The sequence below is a fragment of the Coturnix japonica genome, chromosome 3 (genome assembly GCF_054131305.1).
Source record: "Coturnix japonica strain WE chromosome 3, WE-NBRP24, whole genome shotgun sequence".
NCBI lineage: Eukaryota > Metazoa > Chordata > Aves > Galliformes > Phasianidae > Coturnix > Coturnix japonica.
In genome coordinates this window covers 57568494-57592465 of record NC_140665.1, presented here as the reverse complement: position 1 = coordinate 57592465, position 23972 = coordinate 57568494, and the positions used below count along the sequence as shown (strand labels likewise).

Below are 23972 nucleotides of genomic sequence, written 5' to 3'. Positions count from 1 at the left end.
AAAATAAGGTAGTGTTATGAAATTTTACAGTAAAAACATTTAATTATCTCACTTCTACTGTGGAATTCACTAGGCTCAATTGCTGTAAAGTGTATTTAATGCTATTTTAAAAGATAAGAACAGTATGTATGGGGGAAGATTTACATTTAGATCATATTTCAATCAACCTTAAGGATGCTGTTTATGCAGTAAATGTTAGCTTATTAAATATGCACAATGTTTTGCATTGCAGAAAGGATATGAATTGTACTTTCAATTTCCAAGGAAATTAAACTTGCTGTCAGAAAGCACACAGCAGCTGGATACAGTGGGTTCTGTGGAAACCAATTTAAACAATTTATGGTTATACTAGAAAGTTGTGTGAATTGGATTTTGGATATCATGTTTAGGGTCCCCTTACAAGGGGAAAAAGGATCCTCATCTATTACAGGCATGGTACATTTTGTCTCTTTTTGATCATAGATTAAGGGCTGTGCTTTTATTTTCCATGCACTGTTTCCACCATGAATTGAAAGGGCAGGAGATCCTGTGCTGAAGGCACAAATATGTGAAGCAGTGAGTAGAACAGCCTCTAGGACTAAGCAGCGACCAGCTGTGAATTGCCACTTACACATCAGGGGTTGGTCAGTTCATGTGTAACTTGCAGACCTTCTCACTCATCCCTATCCTTCATCTGTGCAAATGCAGCCATCCCAGTGAGCAGCCTCATGTTATCCTATTTTCCTTTCTCATGTCAGCACACAACTTCCAAACTAACATACACAACACAAAACAAAACAAAACAAAAAGAGGGCAAAGTTATCCTGTAACTTGTATTTTGTTGACCAGGGTACAATTAATAGACTACATTGTAAGTTAAGGTTTCAAACATCGGTTTTCCTCTTATTTCTGGATCTTTAATGAATAGCCAGGAGCATATCTTTACATATAAATGTCCTTGGCATTCACTGCACTTAAAAAATACACTAAAATCTTCCAATACTGATTTATCAAAATACTGAGAACTCATTTGTTGGGGAAAAATGCTTATGATAAAGATGAAGCCTTGGAGTAACTGAAAAGCTTCTCAGTAGTTGTATGTCTACTGTAAACCAAACCAAAATAATTTTGAAGATAATCAAATGTCTGAGGTAAGATCACTTTACTGAACAGAGGAAATTCCTTACTAATAATACTTTTATGTCCTTTGGTTAGAGGATACTGAAGCCCTTTACCATATGCACTCACTGTTTTCATAAAAATTAAGCAGAAAGTTCAGGATGGTACTCTCAAAAACTAAATGGCTCAGCATAGTCATTTTATGACTTTCTCAAAAAGAGTCTGGGAGGCATTGCATTTCCATCATATTCTCCCCGTCAATATATTGTGAAATTGGTGCCTTTGCTATTGAAGAAATTGAGTTCTGTTTCAGTAAAACCCAACCATATTTTCATCTTTCTTATCTCTGGACAACAATCACATTAAGTCAAATTTCTAGCCATAAAGCCTGTTTTTCCAAAAGTGGCATCCATCTCTCACAAAACTCCCATCAGACACTTCTGTTGGCATCCTTCAAGTTTCATCTGGATGAATCTGTCATGCAATTAGTTTACTGATGGGCTGCCACGACAAATAGGGTACTGCTGCTTCTTTATATACTTTTGATTCCAATGCTTTAAGTATTTTCTTTTTTTAAATACTGTCTTCTGGGAGCTGTACCCAATCTATTTTATGTTTTTGAATAAAATACTTGCAGAAACTTCTTTTTTCTTCCCTGAAATCAAGGAGCAGGCAACAATATGACTTATTTTCTCTCAAGTGTCAATTTTATTTTGAACAGTACTTACTGTGTTGGGGAATATTCTCCTGGCAAAAGAGCACGTTTAGTTACTGCTTTTCTCTGCTCTGGAAGAGTTAGCCAGCAATACTTAGTCCATTGATAATAATGTACAGCTAATTAAATAATCAGTGAAATCTTTCAGTAGGTAAAATAAATGTTCTAATTTTTCCTAAATATCTAAATGTATTTTTCTGGGAGGGGGAGGCAGACTTCATTTGTCCCTGCTGCCTGTGCTTTATGATACCATCTTTAATTATGTTATGGTTGACTGTTTTTTCCTCAAGATCTCTGCCTTGTTCACTGCACAGTGGAATGAATCTGTAGATAAATCACATCTAAGCAATGAAAGAAACTGCTGTGTGTAGGACCTCAATTGCTGAAGCCGGAATAGTAAGGCTACAAAGAAAAGAAAATGTAAGAAATCTATTGCTGCTCTGAAGGACTAGCTTCTACTACTGTTTTTACTGCCAGAGTTTCTGAGTGATGCTTTTGTCCGTAGCAACTTTCTAGTGTAAGTTTTGTATAGTAATTGTATTTTTTTCTGTTATTAATTAAGTTGCCTAGAAGAAAAACAGAATGATGTCTTAAAAGCTTAGGAGATAGAAAGTCAAACTTGTCTTTTTACTTGTTGAGTAATCCCACAACTAACATGAGACGCAAATTCTGACTGCCTTAAGATATGCTGGAAGGGTGCTAAATAAGCAATCATGACAACTTTTCATCTGAGTGTGTAACAGATTAATTGTACAAGATCAATGCCAAACAGCTATAGAATTCACTCGTAATTTTTCCCTGTCACTTTTGTTTTGTTTTAGTCTTGTCTTGCCTGGCTTTTCTTACACTACTATGGAATAAACCAGGCTATGGAATAAATCAAGTCAAAGCGACTTTCCTTGCTAAAATTATGTACTTAAATTTCAGTCAGTATGAACTTTTACAAAACTAACTTCAAAACCATGTGCATTTCTGCTTTCTATGACCTTAATTTATAAATTATGAATGCAGATTTTAATATACATAATATGAGGATATTGCTTTTGAGTTTTACAAAACATCTAAAGGCAAAGAAATAAAATGTCCTCTTAAAAGATATGTTTGGTACTGCAGGCTGGTAGGCAACTTCTTAGCTGTTTTGCACATGAGCAGTACTACTCGTGCATAATTTATGGAAATATATAACAATATTCAGGATCTGCCTTTAAAAAGATCTGCAAAAAAATTAGGGTTGAGTAGTGAAGAATGGTATTGTTGAGAGCTACAAGTCCAGTTTTATTGTATTCTTTTCTCTTTTTTTGCTTTAACATCCTTGTCGCTTTAAATACAAATTGCCTTGGTGTTAATGAGACATAATTATTTCCATTTTCTTAGCACTGACAAAGGGGATTTTTAAGAATGTGTCTACATTCACACCCTTCATTAAGGCAGTTAAAGGATGGGTTTTCCCAAAGAAGCTAGTGATTTAGGAATGCTAATCTTACTAATACTAATTTAAAGCAAAGACCCTTTTCAGCAAAAGGTAGTATAAATCTTTCAGAGCTCTTGATACACTGAGGCATTGGCACAGGATGCCTAGAGAAGCTGTGGATGCGCCATTCTTCAGGTTGCTCAAAGCCAGGTTGGATGTGGTCCTGGAAAGGCTGACCTGGTGAGTGGCAGTCCTATCCACAGGAGAGGGCTGGAACTATATGGTGTTTAAGTTCCCTTCCAACTCAATCCATTCTGTGATTCTATGATACAATTCTATGACACACTGAAATTCAAGTGTATCAGAAAATTTATTGGCCTAAAAACACTTTATGAATATCCCGACTATAAAGCAAGCAGAGATGAGAAACAAGAAGTGGGTAGAAAAGCATTACAGAGGGACATGGATAGAGTGAATTGATGGGCCAAGGTAAACTGTGAGTTTCGATAGGGCCAAATGTCGGGTCCTGCCTTTTGGTCACAACAACCCCAGGCAACCCTACAGGCTTTGGGAAGAGTGTCTGGAAAGGTGCCTGACAGAAAGAGACCTTGGTGTGCTGATAGGCAGTCAGATGAATATGAGCCAGCAATGTGCCCAGGTGGCCAAGAAGGCCAATGGCATCCTGGCTTTTATCAAGATTGGTGTGGTGAGCAGGACTAGGGAAGCCATCCTGCCCTTGTACCCAGCACTGGTGAGGCCCCACCTTGAGTACTGTGTTCAGTTTTGGGCACCTCAGTACAGAAAGGACATTGAGGTACAGGAGTAGGTCAAAAGAAGTGTAGCAAGGCTTGTGAAGGGCTTGTAGAATATGTACTATGAGGAGAGGCTGAAGGAACTGGGGCTGCTTAGTCTAGGGAAAAGGAGGCTGAGACGTTATTGCTCTCTTACAGTATCTGAAAGGTGCTTACAGCGAGAGCGGGGTTGGTCTCTTCTCACTGGTGACAGGATGAGGGGAAATGGCTACAAGTTGCACCAGGGTAGATTTAGGTTGAATATCAGCAAACACTTATTTACAGAAAGGATAGTTAAGCACTGGAATAGGCTCCCTAGAGAGATGGTTGAGTCACCATCCCTGGATATGTTTAAAAACCATTTGGATGTGCTGCTCAGGGACACGATTTAGCAGTGGGTTGATAGAGTTGGGTAGTATGGTTAGGGCGCAGTTGGACTTGATGATCTTTAAGATATTTTCTAATCTGAGCTATGATTCTATGATATAATGATTCTATGAACTAAAAAATAGTGATAATTATAGTTAGAGCTTGATCCATTAACTCCCAAAGAAATTAGTTTAATTTAAAACTGTAAATAATGAAATTTGAGGAGGTTTTATTTTTTTCGCCCAAAACATCAGCTTCTATATGAAGTTGTCTTGAAGTCTGAAGCTGCTGCTTATTTCACCATCATGTTTACCAGTGTAGTTAAGAACTTCTGCACACTTCATGTTATCAGATTAACATTTGAATACATTTGTCATATACTACTTAGATGACTTTGTTTCATCTACAAGCCGTTCCAGTCTCCAAGTACTAAGGATATTGCCTTTGTATAGTATAATAAGGAAAAGTAAAAGAAATGATACTAACTAGCAAATATGACTTTTTCTTCAAATATTAATACCCTCCCCATATAGTCATTATAACTAAAAGGAAAAATTGCTTTTGAGCATTTCATATTCATCAATAGTTCATGAAAATATATAACAAGTTATGACACATCTAACAAGGATGAAAGGGATGAAAATCCTTGTGAATTTTTAATATGGATAATAAAAGGCATTAATGCTGCTTAATTATAAGAATAAATAATTAAAATTACTTTTTAAACTATGTTTTATTTTTATTTCATATAACTTTATTTAGCACTCTCAGAAGAATTGCATACATTGTACTGGAAATGCTAAGTCACAGCTTGAAACAGTGATTGGACACCTGGTAGAAAGGCAGGGCCAACCCAGGGGAGCTCAGGCACCTGCAGTGTACCTGAGTGATTGAAAGGGGTGGAGCCAGGATCCACCACTGCCCAGACCTCATTTAGAGGTTGGCAGTTGAGGTAAGGATATCTTTTGCTGGTAATCCCTGCCTATGCAAGGCTTTCCAAAGTTAGGTGTCTTCTTTCTTTTATTTTTCTACCTGCAGCTGTTGCATTTGAACGAATCCTCACTTGCTGTAGCCTGGGACCATGTTAGGCTCTGCTGTCATTGCTGCACTTTCCATTGCATTACATACACAGTATGATAATGCCAGCCACTCTGTAAGGGAAGTAAAAGTTGCTGTGTTGGTTATCTGAGTGAATATGACCATTTTAAACATTCTCAGGAATCTTCAGTCTTGATTATATATTAAAAAAGAAAAAAGAAAATATTTCAAGTCCAAAGATGATTATTAACTACCAGTGTGAATATGAATGTTTTGTCTTGAGGTCGGATAGATCATCTGGCTGTTACTATTAAGGTAAATCACTTTCTGTACCCATCAGACAGGGGCTATGGTTGATGTTTAGGAAGCTCTGGGAGTGCTGACCGAAAGGTGGGAATTTGATTTACCATCAGGAGGCCATTTAGATGAAATCCAGACGCTTAAGCCAAAGCTCTATACTAAGTCCCTAACTTTACCCCTGTGAGTTTTCTTAACTTTCCCTTAGCAAAATAAACTGATATTTCAGGATAGCACCACAGACTTACTAGTTCAGGACTGCTATGCTTCTAACAAATTACTCTTATACTTTTTCTGTACTTTCATGGCAGGCTGCAGCTCCTTTTCTCCACTTTTTCAGTTTTCCCTTACTGGAGCCTGCTGGCACTGAACTGAACAAGTTACTCTTCTAACTGCTGCAGTCTTACCAGATACCTCAGTTTCTTCCTTTCCAGTGCTGGCAGACAGAGAAAAAGAAACTGTAGCCTTCTTAATTAGCTAATGCAGTGTATTTTTATAGAACAAAATTATCTTGGAGAGATATTAATTATCTGCAGTGATACCACCCGATAACAGGTTGAACATACCTAGAGCCTCCAACAGGATCCAAAGGAATCTCTGAAGGAGTCTTGAACGCTTCACCTGAAAATGATCTTAAAAATCAGGTAGGGGTGTTTCTTAACAGTTCTATAGCCTCTAACTCGTTCTTTTCAGAGTATTCCCTTGCTCTTGATCAGTTTAAAACCTCAGTAGTTGTGTTGCTGTTCAGTGCATAAAAGAATCACAGTTCTTAACTGAGAAGTAACTTAAACTATCTCTGTTCTCCTGTTTGGTGCATTCCTAGAGATAAATGATTAACTTGCAATGTAAAAACACTATGCCAGTTAGCAATCCAACATCTATATTAATAAATTATTCCTGTCCCTGCCTGTTTGTCACAACCTCCATACGGTTTTAAAATATTTATTAACTGAATAGTACTTTGTGGCATTGTAGTCTTATGTACATTAAAAATAAATAATTTGGGTCCAAAATATTAGATACTAACAGTTATTCTGAGCTTTTAGTAGGAACCTGACTGCATTTTCACAGCAGCTCAGAAACACCTGCTTTCCAGAGATAGAGTGTAACTAGTGCTCTTCTTGCCCCTGAGGAAGCACTGCATCTATGGCCTTCCAGCACAGTAAAATTATGATTTCTTTACCTGCCACCTTACAGCTAAGGGTAATTGAATAGGTGAGAGAGTGAGAGAGGAATCTCTCGTTGGCCAACAGTCTTACAAGTCATAGAAAAACATGGGGGAAAAGGGAGAGGAAGACACAGTTGCTGGAGGATAACAGCTTCAGGGATGTCTATAACTCCTCTCCCTTGCTTAAATAATCAAAGGAGTTATTTAGTCATATACTAGAATAGCATACACTACAATAGCTGAGGTAAAAGATACAATGAAGCCATACCTGTTGAAAAAATTTCCTTTTCCTTTCTGCTCAGATGACATTCATGGCTTCAAGCCAGATAATATTCTCTGTAATTCTAATCTTTGAACTTCGTATTGATATAAAGATTAAATTTAGAATAACAAAATTAGATTTCTTATTTTATTGCCAAGGTAAGGGAAAGAATATTGTTATAATATATAAATTCAATATTTTGTGTATTTTATGATTTCATTGTCTGGACCAATTAATGTGATGCATACCATTCCCTGTTCAGTGCTTAAAGAAAAAAAAAAATTATGTTTAGTTTAAAGCTATAAAACCATGTGTTAAAACATTTTAATGTTTGCGTTGCTAAAGCTCCATGTTAACACAATATTCATTTAGGATTCAAAATACCTCATGACTTTTTTCCCACAATCTACCATATAAATTTATATATATATACATATAATATATATATATGTATTCCTTTTGGCATGTGAATTTACTTAGAATGTAGTCATAATAGAAGGGTGTCCATGACAGAAGTAATACGGCTTATAGCAGGAATTCTAGCCTTTTCTGAATTAAAGCTATTATCCTTTGCCCTATCACTACACTACCTGATGAAGACTCCCTTTCCAGCTTTTTTTGTAGTCCCCTTTTAAGTACTGAAAGGTCATGAAGAGGTCTTCCCAGAGCCTTCTCTTCTCCAGGCTAAAGAGCCCCAGCTTTCTCTGCCTGACCCCACAGGGGAGGTGCCTCAGTACTCTGCTCATCTTTGTGGCCCTCCTCTGGACCTACTCCAACAACTCCATGTCCTTCTTGTATTGGGGTCCCAGAACTGGAATCAGTATTCCAGGTGGTGTCTCCTGAGAGCAGAGGGGTGGAATCCCTCCCCTTGACCTGCTGGTTACACTTCTCTTGATTCAACTTAGGTTATGGCCTTTTGGGCTGCAAACACATATCGCTGGCTCAGATACCTATGCTCTCACATACCGCATTAGCTGTCATGACCAGTTTATGTCCATGGCTTCATTCCTGGCTCAGTCTCTCTGCTCAGATAGCAAAATTCAGGCCCAATACTGCTCAGCAACCAATTTCTGTTAAGAGGCAGTGATTGGGTTCAGTAGTTCACAGGGTTGTCTGGAGCACAGGCACTGCTGGCTGAGAGAAAGGAGTTCCTTTTTTCAAAAGGAAAAGAGGAGTTGAAAGTGAAGGCTTAGCTACTTAACTTTCAACTGAATGCTACTTTGTTAGGTGGGAATTACTATTGGGCATGTTTATGCATTTGCATATATTGTAAATAGGAGGGTGTGTATCTTGTAGTAAAATAACTTAGACTGAGGTATTTTACTCTGTTTATTACTTTTACCCAGTACTTTAGACTTATTTCCTTCCATAAAAACTAAGTTTTGACTTTATTATTTCCTGAATACGCTTGCTCATATTTACCAGAATGTTTTCTCCTTTATGATAAAGGTTTTACCTAGGAGAAATGACAGAATATTCTTCTTATGTATTATTACTGAAGACAGCTCAGTAAAGTTTGCAGAGAATTTGGCCTTTATCATAAGAAATTGAAAAGATGCTGTCACGAGTAAAACATAAAACAAAACAGAATAAAAAACAAAAATAAACAGATATAGTTGCCTCTATTTCTCTACTTTCACTTGTTTAGGAGTTCTTCTAAACTGTCTAGCCTTACATAAAAGTATTATCAAGTCTTTTTTTTTCTTTGTGGTATCTGTAATCATTGTTCAAACACTGTGCTCTGGAATCATTTTCTGAGACAGGTGCTCGTCCTCCTCTGTAGTTCTTGAGAGTGCTGAAACCTCTTGCTCTGCTCAGATGCATTATTTGTGTGAGTGTGCAGGAAAGCTGGGAAGAATAAATTGGCAGAGCCATCACTGCTCACCATTCTACAGAGAGGTTAGGGTACATGGCACTAAAAGGAGCACTATAACTTTCCAGTTTTCACTAGGCACTTTGGAATATTGTGCTTCTTTACAGGCAACATGTCTGGCCTTTGACAACACACTTGTAAATAAATCATTACAACAAAGACTTGCAAGAACTGTACATTGCAGTAAATAAACCTTAAAATCAACCATAATTCAGGGCATATCAATTTTTTCTTTACTATTTAAATGAAAATGAAAATAAAAATGAAAATAAAAATAAAAATAGGTGTAGGAAAGCAAATGTGGAGGTAGACTATGTTTCAATCAAGATGTTTTGCATGCCTTATTCAGATTTTGCATCTTCTAGGGCAGACAACTCTCTGTCTAGCCAGGATGTAGAAAGAGAAGGGGAATAGCTATCTAGGGAGGTTTACCTACATACACCAATTAACTGGGTGACAGGAATGGTGGAAGTAGTAAACATCTATTAATTTAGGCTACTAATAAGTTGCTAGCTTTCTGCAGAAGAAAAGGAGAGTAATGGTATAATCTCTTTCCTGGGATGTTCCCAGAATGAAAGAGATTCATAACAACCACTAGAATAGGTACTCCAGGCAACTGCAGTTCAAACCTACAACTCAATGTGATACACAGCCAGTCTGAAAGAAATGCATACCTGAAGGTACATCACATTGGTATATGCAGCTGTGAAATCCCTGAGTTGAGGACCAGAGTGGCTCTTATCTAAGAAAAGCATCCTAAAAATGGAAATAGAAAATAGATACAAAATTCAAATGAATCTGTATTTGCATATGAAATGTAAAGCTCAAAACTGTGATTCCCAAAGGAATTGTGAACTCACAGGTGCTTTGTGGAAGGTATAGCTCTCTGTGTTTATGGTTTCCTTCACAATGTTTTTATTCTTAACTACTACCAATAAGAACAGTGCAGTGATGACATTTTATAAAGGATACAGAAAGATTTATTTGCAAAGGATGAACATTTAAAAAGAGAAAATTAAAAGATATAAGAGGAATCTTCTATAAGCACCTGCATTAAGCAAGTTTTCATTTTTAATAATTGCCTTCTATATTCAAAGTTGCCCTCATGGCTTTTCATGACATTTAATACAAGACCACTTCAGCTAGACTGTTGTCTGCCAATAATCCTTTACTTCTTCTTATATTCTGAATGTTGTAGTAATGTCCTATCAATCTCTATCAACATGAAAGCTGCATTTTTCTTATGGGCTTCACAAACACAAATAAAATGTAAATACACACAAATACAGCATGACTTCATCTCTTTAAAACAAAACAAACACTGAAAAAATGTTTCATTTTTAATTCCTGTTTTTGTTACTGTGAGCTTCTTGTGTGTTCCTTTATATTTGATTCAGATATTTTTAAGTCATCAAATCAGACAGAACAAAACACTACAATATCAATTCTGTACTAGTAGGTAAACAGAGCAGCACAGAATGTTTTCATAAAGACACTTTCTACAATCTTCATTTCCTTCTGAATCAAAACACAAAGTAAAGCTATGCAGCAGAAATTCATATTTTCATCCTGTACTGTTCGCTATAAAATAGTAATTTTTCTAGACTACTGAGAGTAGACAGCAGAGATGGAGAAAACAATGAATTTGATCTGTTTTACTGCTGAATCTAAAGCTATTTGTGAGGGAGCAAACTGAAAACTCAAGTTCCAATTCAAATTCCCTGTTCACACTGCACAGAACTTGTTTACTGACTTAATGAGTCAATAAAACTCAAATGTAAAGAACAGTCATTAATTTAAAATCATATCTTCATGTCTGTGGTTTCTTTGCAAAATACTGATGCAAAGGATGCAGGATTGTGCAACTTTTTATTTTTTTATTGGTATTTTACTTTGTCTGCTTGTTATGTATTTTTCTTCTGCATAGTCATTCAGTTTCTTTTTTCTATTTGTAGTTAGATATTTCTTTTCCTGTAAGTTCTAACTAAATGTAGGAGACAGGCTTGTTAAACTGAGCTAGTAACTTAGGATTTAGCAGGGCATTTCAACGTGTTACTTGTCATGTTCTGTTTGCTCTAAGAACAGTTTTCCTGACCTGAAAAAAAATGTTTCAAACTGTGTATGCTTTCTCTTTTTTTTTTTTTTTTATGTTGGAATAAGAGGAAGTTAAATGACCTTCTACCTGGGGAAGGAAAAACCTGCACAAAAGGTGAAAAGACAGAAAAAGGACAAATAAAGAGAAAGTAGAGTATATTGCTTTTCAGTTACACTAAGAGAGAGATTCATCTTCCCCACTATCTCCATCTATTTACCCATTTAATCAGGTAATCTAGGTTACTATTTTTTAGTTAATGTAGAAAACGTTAGCTGCTGAGTAAGATTTCTCTGCCCAGTGTTATATAGGTCAGACCAGTGGGTATATCTTTTAACAAAGCATATTTATCTGTAACCGGGTGTATGGGAAACTGTTAATCACAGCCTGAACCTCTGATTAATCAGCTGATGTAAGTGTTAGGTCAGCTGTGGGAGCACAGGTGTGCTCCCAGAAGGGGTGGAGCTTGACTCCACCTACTCTAAACTTCATTTAAGGGCTGACCACCACTAAGGCAGCATCTCATAGACATTGCTCCTCTGTGGAGTTTCAATAGCCAGCATTTTCCAGACAGCCCAAAGGTATCTATATTGGTGAGTTTTTCCTATATATAACCTTTTGGTTATCTGTCTCTATCTTTCTTGTAGTATTACCATCTTTTTTATTATTCCATCTTATACTGGGGCTGATGTTTTTATTGTAAAAAGATTTTATAAAACTTTCTTAGCTTAGTTTTGCTAGTCCAAAAATGATTATGTTTTAGATGTATAAAAATAGTTGAGATGATTCCCCTCCTAACTGCCTATTAAAGTGCTAAATTAAACTTAGTTTAAGGTAGGTAAGTTAGCTGGATTATACTACGCTCAGGTGTGATTCAATTGATGGCAACGTGTAGCTCTATGTCTGAGTCAGCCACTGCTTTGACAATTATTGGAATTACATTCAATAGAACTAACAGTCTCTGGGATCCAAACCATCCCATCTGTAAGTCTAATTAGCTATTACAGGTTGTACAAATCCTAGTTTAAAAGTGAGCATTTGCCACTGTTGACTACAAAATGAGTGTGACTTAGCTGTAAAGGAAGTGCCTAACATGTAAATGCCTGGTTCCTGCAATGCAATCCACACACTTGGTTGTGGACCAAAGCTACACCGTATGAGCAGCATTAAATAGCCCAGGAAAGAATTATTTATTCTGTTGACTTCTACTATGATTATCCTCATTTGTTCATTTAAGTTATATCCTCTCATGATTAATTGGGCTAAGGGCATGCTCATGGACCCTTGTAGCTGCTCAGCTGGCAAAAGGCAGCTTGTTAAGTCTCCACAATTTAATTGTGTTTGATTGTACAGCTATAACCTGAAGCTTTGGCTTTCCTCTGCTGCTGGTTTAAATTACAAGTTACTTCCCTGAAGGATTTAGATTTATTTCACAGAATAAAACCAACACAAGGAGAGAGTCAGGGCCTCAAGCCAACCAGCTTCTACAATATAAGGAAGAAGGGGAATTTGTGGATGACATCAGCAAGGAGGGTCATAAAGCCAGGCTTACAGCTTAAAATAGTTATTCTAATTAAGGAAGTAGGTTGCAGAAGCTGAAGATTATAATGTAGATAACCACACAGCATTAAACAACAAAGAGTGAACTTTTTTTTACTAGAAATCCAACTGTGGAATGATATGTAAATCCCACATGAGTCTTGAATCATGAATGGTTTAACTTAATGAGAGACACAGGAGTATGTATTCTGTATAATGGAAACATGCAGCTTAGGCAAATCACTTAAGCGAGTGTGAAGCCTTTGAGATACCTAGAGAGTTTCTTATTGTAGATGTCTGAAGCACAAACTTTACTGTTCAGTTGAATACATTTAAAAGCAGAAGCAAAACCAACACACCACACTGTTCAACATTATAAAACAATTATTCTGTTCAATCAGTTCTTTAAAAACAAACTTATTCCAGAACAGCTGGAAGCCTACAAGTGACATTTATAACAAGTGTAAGAGGTAGTTAACATAATGCAGCAAAAGAAAAGATTGACTCCTTTTGTCTTTTTCTCCACATGTTTTACTATAAAAATTATATTCAATTTATGATTTCCATGTAAGATTTTGCCTGTTCTTTTGACAATCCTGAAAAGTTCTAATGAGCCATTCTTCTTGGCTTTGATGCACCTGTCAGTAGAATTCCATGCTAATGCACTGTAGCATGTCCAAAGTCTAGCAGTATGCATATATTGCTTGTTTTGACTTCATATACAACCTTTTAAGCATAATTTTCTGTACCATAATAAATTATTTCAGGTAAATTTTATAACTGCTCATAGCTGATGAATTACCTCTAAATACACCTGTAAAAAAAGTTTTTATTTTTGTCTTGACAAGGCTTATTTAAGGAGGTAGTGTCATTTAGGGCAAATACCAATAAAAAAATCAGGTAAGTCACACCAAAGAGATATTCTGAGATTATTTGTGTCTGAAGAATTAAACAACATTGGAGACCAGAGTATAAATTCTTGCTTTGAGAGGCTCTGTCCTGTTTTTGTTATCTCAGTTATGGTGACTAATGCTAAAGCAGATCAGTTCAAATTTCCAAAACCAGAGATGTCCCACTGAACTGGAGTGGTTTATATGTCAAGATGTTGTGTTAGCAATGCAATAATATGAGAAAATATTTAAATCAATGGCCAGAGGTTATAAATTCAAAGCAATGAATAAAAAAATTCATTGATGAGAGGTAAAAGCCAGATTCAGCAACTGTGGAACCAACCCTGGAAATGCCTTGAAGGGTCTGAGGAAAATCCTAGGTATGAAACACACCTCAGGTTACTTCTGTGTGACTAAACTCCAGACTACAATCATCCTATCTGCTGTTACTAGGTGTTCCATGCCACTGGCATCAAATAGCCATAATTCATCCAAGACAAGGCATATGCAGTTTACTGCTGATGCACGGTGCTGCCTGCACAAACTTAGTAGGTGCAGGTTATCAGGACTTGAAAGTGCATAGGACGTCAATTTTCTACTCAAACCACTTAGCTTGACTGCCATTAACACATCTTCATAAGCTTTTCCAGAGTTTAGTTATCTTGTATGTTAATCTCCTGCTCTGGAGGTCCCTTTAGAGGATTCAGTCACACTCCAGTGACTGCACAACAAGCTCAGGGAGAATGGGCTTCTAAATTAGATGTGTCCAGCTCACTCCAATTCTGGGTTCTGTGAATCTCCAACAGCATGCTCAGGTTGTCTGATTACCTAAACCATGGGGCATTTGAATGAACTCTTGCAGTAGTTACCAACAAGAATTTTAGCTATTGCATGCATACAAATAGATCTGGGCTTTCATGTTTGAGGCATAAGAGAGTGTGTTTGAGTATTTTTTGTTGTTTTTTTCTTTACTTTCAATTGATTCTACCCAGATCCATAAAAAAGGCATACATAGACAGTAGGAGAGCAATGTGGTCAGCCTTCATGTACCATGTTGTACTTGTATTTTTCTCATGCTCCCTTATATTAGCTGCACAACAGTTCACTGAACAATAATCAATTAGAGTTTATAGTGTTCCATCAACATTTTCTGTGCTAGAATTTGGAGAGGAAGAGACAATGGAAGCATATTGGAGAGATCAATATGAAGTTTTTAGAGATCTTTAACCTTAAATAGATTAGTAGAAGGCTAATGTACTACTAAATGATTTTCCTCAAGCTCAGAGAATTTCGTTCCTGTGTTGCCATACCAGTGGTTTTCAGGTGTTGTGATTTTCCTATAGTACAATTCATTTTTCCTCCTGGGTCCAGACCAATTCTTATACCAGTCAGGAGTGATCCTGCCACTAGCAGTGTCTGAACACAAACAAAAAAAGTCATTATTACAGTTGTCATTGTAGCAAAACCTGTATTTTAGCACAAAATTTCCTGTCATATTACCCCAACTCTTTCCATCCAAAGGTCTTCAATATATTATAAGTTAATCTTATAAATTGTCTGTTGCAAAATATGATACTTTGTTGGTGACATAATTCCTGTTATTTTAGCAATAAGAATAGGCTTGTCTGTGTCTGCACATTTGCTTTCATGTGATGGATGTTTAAACAGTATTTAAAAAGGAGAATTAAGCTACTTTTTTTTTACTTTTTTTTCATTCTGGTGACCTGCTTTGGGATTTCTGAGACACCATACAGCTGTCTTTCTTTGTGTTTTTCTCATTTCAGATAAATTTGTACTAAAGTAAATAAATAAAGCTCTTTTCCCCATGGATTTCAGGATGGTATTCTTTAAAAATCTCTTATTTTCCCCAGTTAATAACATTCCATGGGATCTTGACTGCTAACAATTCAGGTTTTGTTGTAGTCTAGGAATGTCTGAGACTGTTCATCTACAGCACAGTTTCAACTTATGACAGCTGCTAAATCTGTGTACCCTGAGTTTTATTTCAGACATTTTTGGGCTGTAAATATCTTACATCTCACTGAACTTTAACAAAATACATGTTAGTGACTGTAGTATGAAGAAAATGTCAGTACCATCAATTCGTCCTCAACTAACATTCAAGACATATCCTCTTATAAGATATGATGACTCATTTCCCAACTCTCCATTTTGTTGTAACATCCACTCTCAAAATGGGTAAATATTTCCTAAATCTGTGTCATCTCTTCTTTTTGCCACCTAATGCTATGAAAGTCTGGCATTGCTTTGAGTAGGAAGCACCAGCTGCAGCTGACTATGAGTTATCCAAGGCACTGCTAATCACCTTAAGGTAGTCATTTGGGTAGGTGCGATGACTCAGCTACTGAAGACAGCACCCACCCCTTAGTCTTGCTGAATGAGCCTCAACAACCTTAGTCTAGAAACTCAGCAATTAGTCAGCCATACTTAGTCAGCTAAAGACAGGTGAGATGAATCTTCTACTCATAAAATTACTTTTAGTAAGCTGTCCTTAGCCCCAGTGTACCTTAAGGAATTATGTGTCAGCAGCTACCTTTCACAAAAGTAGATGCCATTGTATTTGTAGTCCCAAACTTAGTGCAGGGTTGTCAATTTACTGCTAAAAGCCAGCAAGGAAAGATCAGGGTCTTGTTGTCTGTTCACTTTTGCAGTCCTTAAATTGGATTACCGATGCCTATCCTTAAAAGATTGTAAACTAGTCTCAGCAGTCATATCTTACCGAATAAAGTCCTTCTGGTCTCTTGGTCTGGGAGAAAGTCCTTAGGCTCACTGAGCCAGGGACTCAGGCAATTTTAAGTCCATAAATTTTATTTCTTTTGACCAGCTGTCTTAGAATGTGTATATAGATTAGTGAGTTCCTGGCTTTGTAGATAATTCACCTCTAGTAACAGAGGGTAGAAGGGGTGTGTGTGTGTGTGTGTATATACACACACACATACATCTACCAGGCTTTTTAATCCATCATCAGTGTTTGAGCTTTGCCTTGCTGCATTGCTCTGGAATTTTCCATCAGATGTGCCCCACAGCCTGGTGCTAAGCAACTATCAGCATAATTAAGTAAAGCTTTATGCCCTTCTGTTCTCCTGTATGATTTGTATCATCTGGGAGCATCTGTAGGAAAAAGTGGGGCAATGCTATCAATTATGATGTGTCGATTAGATCTAAATTCTATGTTCACCATTCATCTTGGAAATACTCATAAATGCATGAATTAGTGTAAACATCCCAGGTTAGTGGAGAATTTTAATTTTCAAGCAGATTTCCTCAAATAATCCACAGGAGAAGGAAAAGACTGTTTTGGATGCATCTGAAATTAAATCCACAAATATTTTCAAGCCTTTCCTAACACTCCTTTTCTTTTCCCACTTTCCAGGGTGAATAAGGAGGAACGTAAATTACATAATCCATTCTGTATCTTGGTCTGAAATCTGAAGTTTGTTTTTAAGCAGATGTAGTAAAAGGTTGATTGAATGAAATGGGGAAAAAAAAAAAAAAAAATGAAGATGAAAAGGTTATTTCTCATTGTGAAATTCCTTTATTATTATTATTATTACTATTATTGATTTATTAGTGCTAATCATCCATATAGCAAGAACTGGTTATATTGGAAATTAAGGTTGAAGGGGTACATATACTATTAGCTATACAAATTTATCAGCTATTGATTGTTGATATATTTTTTCTTTCTGTTCTTCACCAAGACTCTGTGATTTATTCTCCACTTTTAAAATTCTGATACACTTGCATACAAGGTAGAGGAGTAGTGCTTTTTAACTATTTATGGTTTTTTTTTTAATTTTATACTTTGTCATGCCATTACTGCCATGTTTTCATTTTTATTGCGTCAAGGTTAGAGTTTAAAAGGGTTGATTTTTAGAACAAAGAGGAGCATAATTAATAATTTATTTAAGGTATTAATTTATGTTGGAGTTTTGGGCAGCAGCCAAAACAATAAGGTATTCTGGGTTTTCCTTTACAGAGGATTTTGCTCTTATGGCTGTGAACACCTATGTGCACTGAAAAATTCCTGTAGATACTGAATTGGAGTTGAAGTGTCTGCATAAAGAAATGCTTCATTCTTTCTACATTCATTTCTGGAGATACATAAAACAAAGCTTCCAGGAAGACATCCAGGCCAAATTTTTAGTGCAGTTCAAGGTAACTTATTGCTAGTCAGGGTGTTTTCTTCTAGAATGTTTTGCAACTGCCTCTTGCATGTTGAAATCTAGAAAAATATTAGAATAGGAAACTACTATAAAATCTACTTTTATGCTTTATATAATACAACATTGTCATTTCCATCACTTTCTTAATGTCAATTACTACCTGTATTAGCTATCAGTTATGGTTACGGATAAAATCTATTTTCAAAAATCAGCTTGGTGGTGTTTTGTAAGCTATCAATGTTAGAAAAAATGAGCTCGGAGATGAACAGAGATCCTACCAATCTGGGATGGTATTGAAGCTCTTTGATTCTATTACATGCATCACAGACTCCCTGCTGTAACCCTGCAGAAATCTGTTTCAAAGTGAGCCTCAAGGACCATGAAGAGATTGATCATTTATATAAAATAATGTTCTTTTCTTGGTTTATTCTGTTTGTGCAGCCATTGGAAAAACACTTCCTTTCCTGACAAAAGTATTGTTCACCACCTGACAGGTCTCTTGAAGCCAAAAGAAATACTTTATTTTGCACTAGTAGATACAATTCTTATTAAATACTTTGCCGTTATATTAAGAATTATTTTATGTGCCTCCTGGGTTCCAGTCATTTTTTCACAATTGTTTTGGGTTTCTTTGTTTGTTTTAATACAGTGGACAGAAATTGATGTGAGAACTTATACAAGCTCTGATTCCTTTCAAGTATAAACAGAGTTTAAACACTTTACAAAAATAGTAATAAGTCATTTGGATTGACCTCTGATACATGTGAGTCTTCTAAGAATGCCATAACAAACTTTGTAAGTATAATGAAAAAAAAAAAAAAAAACATGGACTCTCCTCGGCAGACATTATTTCCTTTGCATTGCAGGTATAAAATGAATGGAGAATAAAGGAAAGGAAAAATCTGCTTTGATTGCAATTTCAGAAATGTTCATACTGTGCTAAAAGAAGATATCGGTGTATTAGAAAAAAAAAATAAAATAGGGAATGTCATTCTTAGAATCATAGAATTATTTGGTTGGAAGGTATCCTTAAAGTTATCTAGTTCAACTCTCCTGCAATGGACAGGGGCAGCTACAGTAAGATCAGGTTATTGGGCACCCTGTTCAGCTTGACACTGAATTTCTTGAGGGATGGAGTATCCACCACCTCTCTTGGCAATCTGTTCCAGTGCTTCAGTGTCCTTATTGTAGTAAACTGATTCCTTATAACCAAACTAAAGCTTTCCTCTTTTAGTTTGAAACAATTTTTCTTAACAGATCCTGCTAAAGAGTCTGTTCCCTTCTTTATTTTAGCCCCCCCCCCGCCCGATACTGAAATACTGAAAGGCCTCTATTGGGTCTCCCTTCCAACTTCTCCAGCTGAACAGACCCAGCTCACTCACCCTGTGTCTTTGTAGAAGAGGTGTTTGATCACTTGGATCATTTTTTTTTGGCCCTTCTTTGGATGCACTCCCAATAGATCTGTGTCTCTCTGTTACTGAGGATTCCACATCTAGATGCAATATTCCAGGTGAGGTCTCACCAGCACAGAGTAGAGGTTCAGGATCATTTCACTGCTGGCTACATTTCTTTTGATGTAGCTCAGGATATAGTTGGTTTTCTGGGCTGCTAGGGTGCAATTATTCTCTTTCTGTATCAGCCAGATGTTTGATCTTATGCGTGACTTTTAACATTGAAAAACACAAGAATAAAGAGCTGGTTGAGATTTGTTGAAATCCTACATACTTTGCTTATCTGACATTCTGAGTATATCAATTTTTTAATAATGTAATTTCTTGAATTTAAGGGATTCCAAGACCATTTCTGGTGTGGTCACTACTGACTGCCTTCAGTAGGTGAAGTAGATGTAGAAGATGGTAGACAAAGTTGCTGAAGAGTTCCTCGAAGAGTCAGGGAAATTGCTAACAAATTGTTTTAATGGTGCAGCTAATCCATTTTTTCTCCAATGCAACAGTTGAGATCCTTTTGATCTTCAGAGTAAAACTTTTAATTTGTAAACAAAATCATAGGCATTAATGTTTTTCTTGTGATCTCAGATGAGATATGCACTGATCTTTCTTTCATGGATGATATCATTCTCATAAACACTCTCAGACTCTGACTGACTAAATTTGACTTAAAGAAAAATGGTCCTGTCATTTAACAAGTAAAACTGTAAATGGCCACAAGACCAATAAGCAAATAAATGTAGTCATTTTCTACTGTCATAACTCAGACACTAACTTGAGAAAGGATATCTTCGCTTTTATAAGGTCACTTCTCTTAAGTTGTAGATGTACTTAGAAGCTGATTATAAATCTATCTGAAGACATATGGGCTCAGTCTGTAATTATCACTAGACTTTAACGAATTCTGAATAAACAAATTGTTTTATTCTTAAAAGGATAGTGAACAGTGGAGTCTGCTGGAATTTTAGGCATGGTACTCAAGCCATTATGATAAATCCCTAAACTGTCACCTAGGACTTTTTTTAGTAGATCAAGCTTTTCCTCTATTAAGGACTTTTTAAAAATAATTGTACTAAATACTTACTGATGCAGCTTATTATAGAACCACATTCCAATATCTATATGTTTCTCAGAGAATAAAGTTATAACAAAATTGACCTAAATTCAAGGGAGGACACCCTGATATTTTGAACCCAGTATTGAAAAAAAAAAAAAAAAAAATGTGTTCAGCTATTTCTTGAACTAGAGTTTTAGCTGAGGTATAGATAAAAAATAATGGGAACTGTAAAGGGCAGTATTTCTCCTCTGCTACAAAAGTGACTGAGAAAATAAAGGTGGGAAAAAAAAAAAAAAAAAGGAAAGATTTTGATAGTAAACCTTAGAAAAACGTAGGTGAGGGGTTTTTTCTTATTAGCTTTTAGTTTTCAAACTCAAAAAAATCCTTTATTCTCCATTTATTTTAAAGATAATTTTTAAATCAGATGAATGTCCTTTTTATGCTCGTTTGGTAGTTCTTGAATATGTAAATGATCCTGTCTAATCAATATATAGGAATAAGCATTAAGGTAGAAATATTATCATTGCCAAAAATATCTCCATATAGCTGGGGAAAAAGTGGAGATGAAAAATGATTTTTCTAAGTATAACCTCATATTGAACTTACATTTACCTCAGATGGAATCTTAGTAATTGATAGTAACCAACAAGAACAAAAACAAAAATAATACATTCTGAGATATGCAAGGACATTAATTATACAAATAACAATATCAATCTGATGGAAAACAATATGTACTAAAATAAAAACACTTCTTTTGCAACCTTTATCTTAAGTTCAGGAAAGCGGCCATATTTATTGATTGGTATGAGGAGTCTACAGGAAAAGGTTTAAAGTATGAGAATCTTTTTGAGGAATAACATGTAACTGCTAATGAACTGAGCTTAATGTCCTTACTTAATTTTTAATAATGTCTTTCTTTTGAAATAAATTCATAGAATTTGACCCAACTGACAGGCTAATCAAAAGCGTATGAGTTCTCCATTAATGTGTAAAGAGAAAAAAAAAGAGAAAAGAAATGATTTCTACAATTTCACTGGATGTGTAGAAATATGAAGCAAATAATAAAAATCAAACAACCACAGGTTAAGAGCTACATATCATCCCTGAATATTTCAATAAATGCAGATAGATGCTTTAATAAATGCAAATGTTGGTAAGATAAATCTTTGATGTAATATTGAAATACATGTCCCTGGGTGCTTCACAAAGTTTAAAACTCCCATTCAAAATCATAGTTTTTGTCCAGGGGCAATCTCCTTAGATAATCAGGGGAAAGCTTTGCCTATGCTAACACAACTGTGTAATGTGCTGTCTGTGTGTTGACTGATAAATGAATTGAACATACTGTTGAATTAAGTTTTCATTGATGCAGCAGCAAAGTTCAGAGTTCTTCTTCTTTTTTTTTTTTAATTAAAATACGTTTGACCTTGGATTATTAAGAAAAAAAAAACTTGAGTACATATGAAGTGTTTTATTTTGAAAGTCTTTCAGTCCTTCATCCTGTTATCCAATAAAGCAAAACATTTAAGTCTTACTATCAAACAGCTAAAACTACTCTGTCAAGCGTGACTTTTTAAACCTGTCAAGCAGTCATTCCTCCTCTGCTGAAAAACATATAACTTCAAGCTTCCTAGCCTTCATCCCAAATAGAAGTTTCAGAAAAATATGCAGTACAATCCCATCTTATTAAAACCTTTCTCAAAAGAAAATCTTGAAAGATGTTCCAACTACTGTTTCTGTTCAGAAGCTCACATTGTGTTAAATGGTATTTTTGCATGGAGGTCAAAGCAACTTATATTAACAGCAGTTCAGCAGGGAACAGTCCAAATCAACTAATATTTTGGTCCACTGTTTACCACCTGTCAAGAATTAGTCATCCATAGCATTTTGTTATCAAACCACCAACATCTGATAAAAAGTTGTGTTCTTTAGTTATAGCACAGGTTGTATAATTAAAAGAGTCGGTACTGCCACCTCAGCAGGAAATTTTAACATTAAACATTAGCACTAATTCCACATATCAGTAAACTGCAGAAAGTAAATAAAAGTGATATTCTCAGGCAATGTAGTAGTGTTTGAAATTTATATATGAAAGTACTTAGTACAGTCCTCTAAGAAATCCTGGTTTTCAGCAGCTTATGACTTTGCCTTAGGTTAACCTTTCATGCTGAATTTTTCATACTTGTTCTCAGCTTCAGGCTTTTCTTTTTCTGGGGAGGGAGTTGGGGAGGGGGGGGGGTGTTGGTGTTAAATTTTAGCAGGGATTCAGCTACTTCAAAGAATGAGAGTAGTTGTTACTTTTACCAAAATGAATTTCCAGGTATTTAATTGAAGTATTCTGGACTATTTATGCTTTAGAACAGCATTCTGAAAAGTGAAGGCTAGTATTGGAAATGTGAATCTCTTCTCCATTTGAAATCGGGATTTTTTCAAATTAGCAGAGACTTAAAGTGTACCTGTTCAGTGATGTGTCCACAATATGACACAGATCTGTTGGTAATTCAGGCACCTTTCTACTCTCCTATTTTGGTCTCATGGTGTGCCAATTATACTGAGCCCACCACCTGAGCCCTACCAGGAACAAAGCACTTGTCTCTGAAGGAAAGGCACTTAGAATCAGCAGGCTGCTTTCCATACAGCCTAGAGCAGCAGTTAGTTGGGAATTATAGTTTACAAATGTATGCCTTCAACTCTCTTCATGACTTTATTATTTCTGCATCTTTAAAAGTAGCATATAGTCTGTTTGAAATATCTGAGGCTATCACCTCATCATCCTATGGAAAAATTTCTCTACTTAATACGGAACTGTAAGAAAAACTAAATGCTTTCAAGAAGATCCTTTCAATATTTGGATATTAGGCAGAGTATATTCATGGAGAGGGTGGTAAAACACTGAAATGGGCTGCCCAGCAAAGTAGTGGGGTCTCCATCCTGCAAGGTATTTAAAAGGTATGTGGATGTGGTACAGAGGAACAGTCATTTGGTGATGGCACTTGATAGGTCACACTGATTGTTGAGTTTGTTGAGCTTGAAGTTATTTTCTAATGAAGATGATTTTATGAGTTTGCTATTCCTAATACACTACAGTTGTTTTTTTCTGTTTTACCAGTGTAGCATGTAAACTATTCCTATCATCTTTTACAAAAGGAGACATGAAATCCAGCTATTCTGTTTTCATTAAACAGTGAGCCCTCAGCTGACCATCTTTACAGAAGTAAATGTGTGTACCGGTGGCGCAGTGGTTAAAGATGCCGCCTTGCAACACTGGGGCCCGGAGTTCGAATCCCCCCTGTGGCGCAAGTGGTAGAAGTGCCGCTCTGCTACACAGAGGCTCGAATTCCGGGGGCTGGACTCGATGATCTCTAAGGTCCCTTCCAACCCGCACGAAACTATGAAACTATGAAACTATGAAGTAACAAGAGGCGATAATTAGTGGCTAGTGATGAATATTTGGGATTAGCTGGATACCTTCCACTAACCTTCATTGTAATAAACATATTTTGAGGTATAGTAGTGCCCCGGGAAAGTTCATTTCCCAAAGCAGAATCTTGAACTTTATGAAACAAGTGTACATCATTGCCCTGTAAGTTTACAAAATGTTTTTACTCTCCTTTGAAAATCATATTCTGTGTGCAGAGGATATAACATTTTTTTTCTAAAGAGCTATATAATTTTATATATAAGATATAGGAGCTATAAATTTTTTTTCTAAAACTTCTAAAAGGTTCAGCAAC

At 36.0% G+C, this 23972-nt stretch overlaps 1 protein-coding gene across 10 annotated transcripts in view; it reads left to right on the top strand.

Annotated features, from left to right (window-relative positions):
• The window catches only part of NKAIN2 (sodium/potassium transporting ATPase interacting 2), a 483129-nt gene that overhangs the window by 356372 nt on the left and 102785 nt on the right, over window positions 1-23972 (top strand). Inside the window, exon 1 of one of the 10 annotated variants that reach the window (XM_085541749.1) lies at window positions 17577-17722. The exons of the other annotated variants lie outside the window; for them this stretch is intronic. Within the exon in view, the coding sequence (XP_085397875.1) occupies window positions 17633-17722 (90 nt within the window). The 5' untranslated portion in view covers window positions 17577-17632. Of the gene's footprint in view, window positions 1-17576; window positions 17723-23972 lie in introns of those variants that run through there. 10 annotated transcript variants of the gene reach the window in all.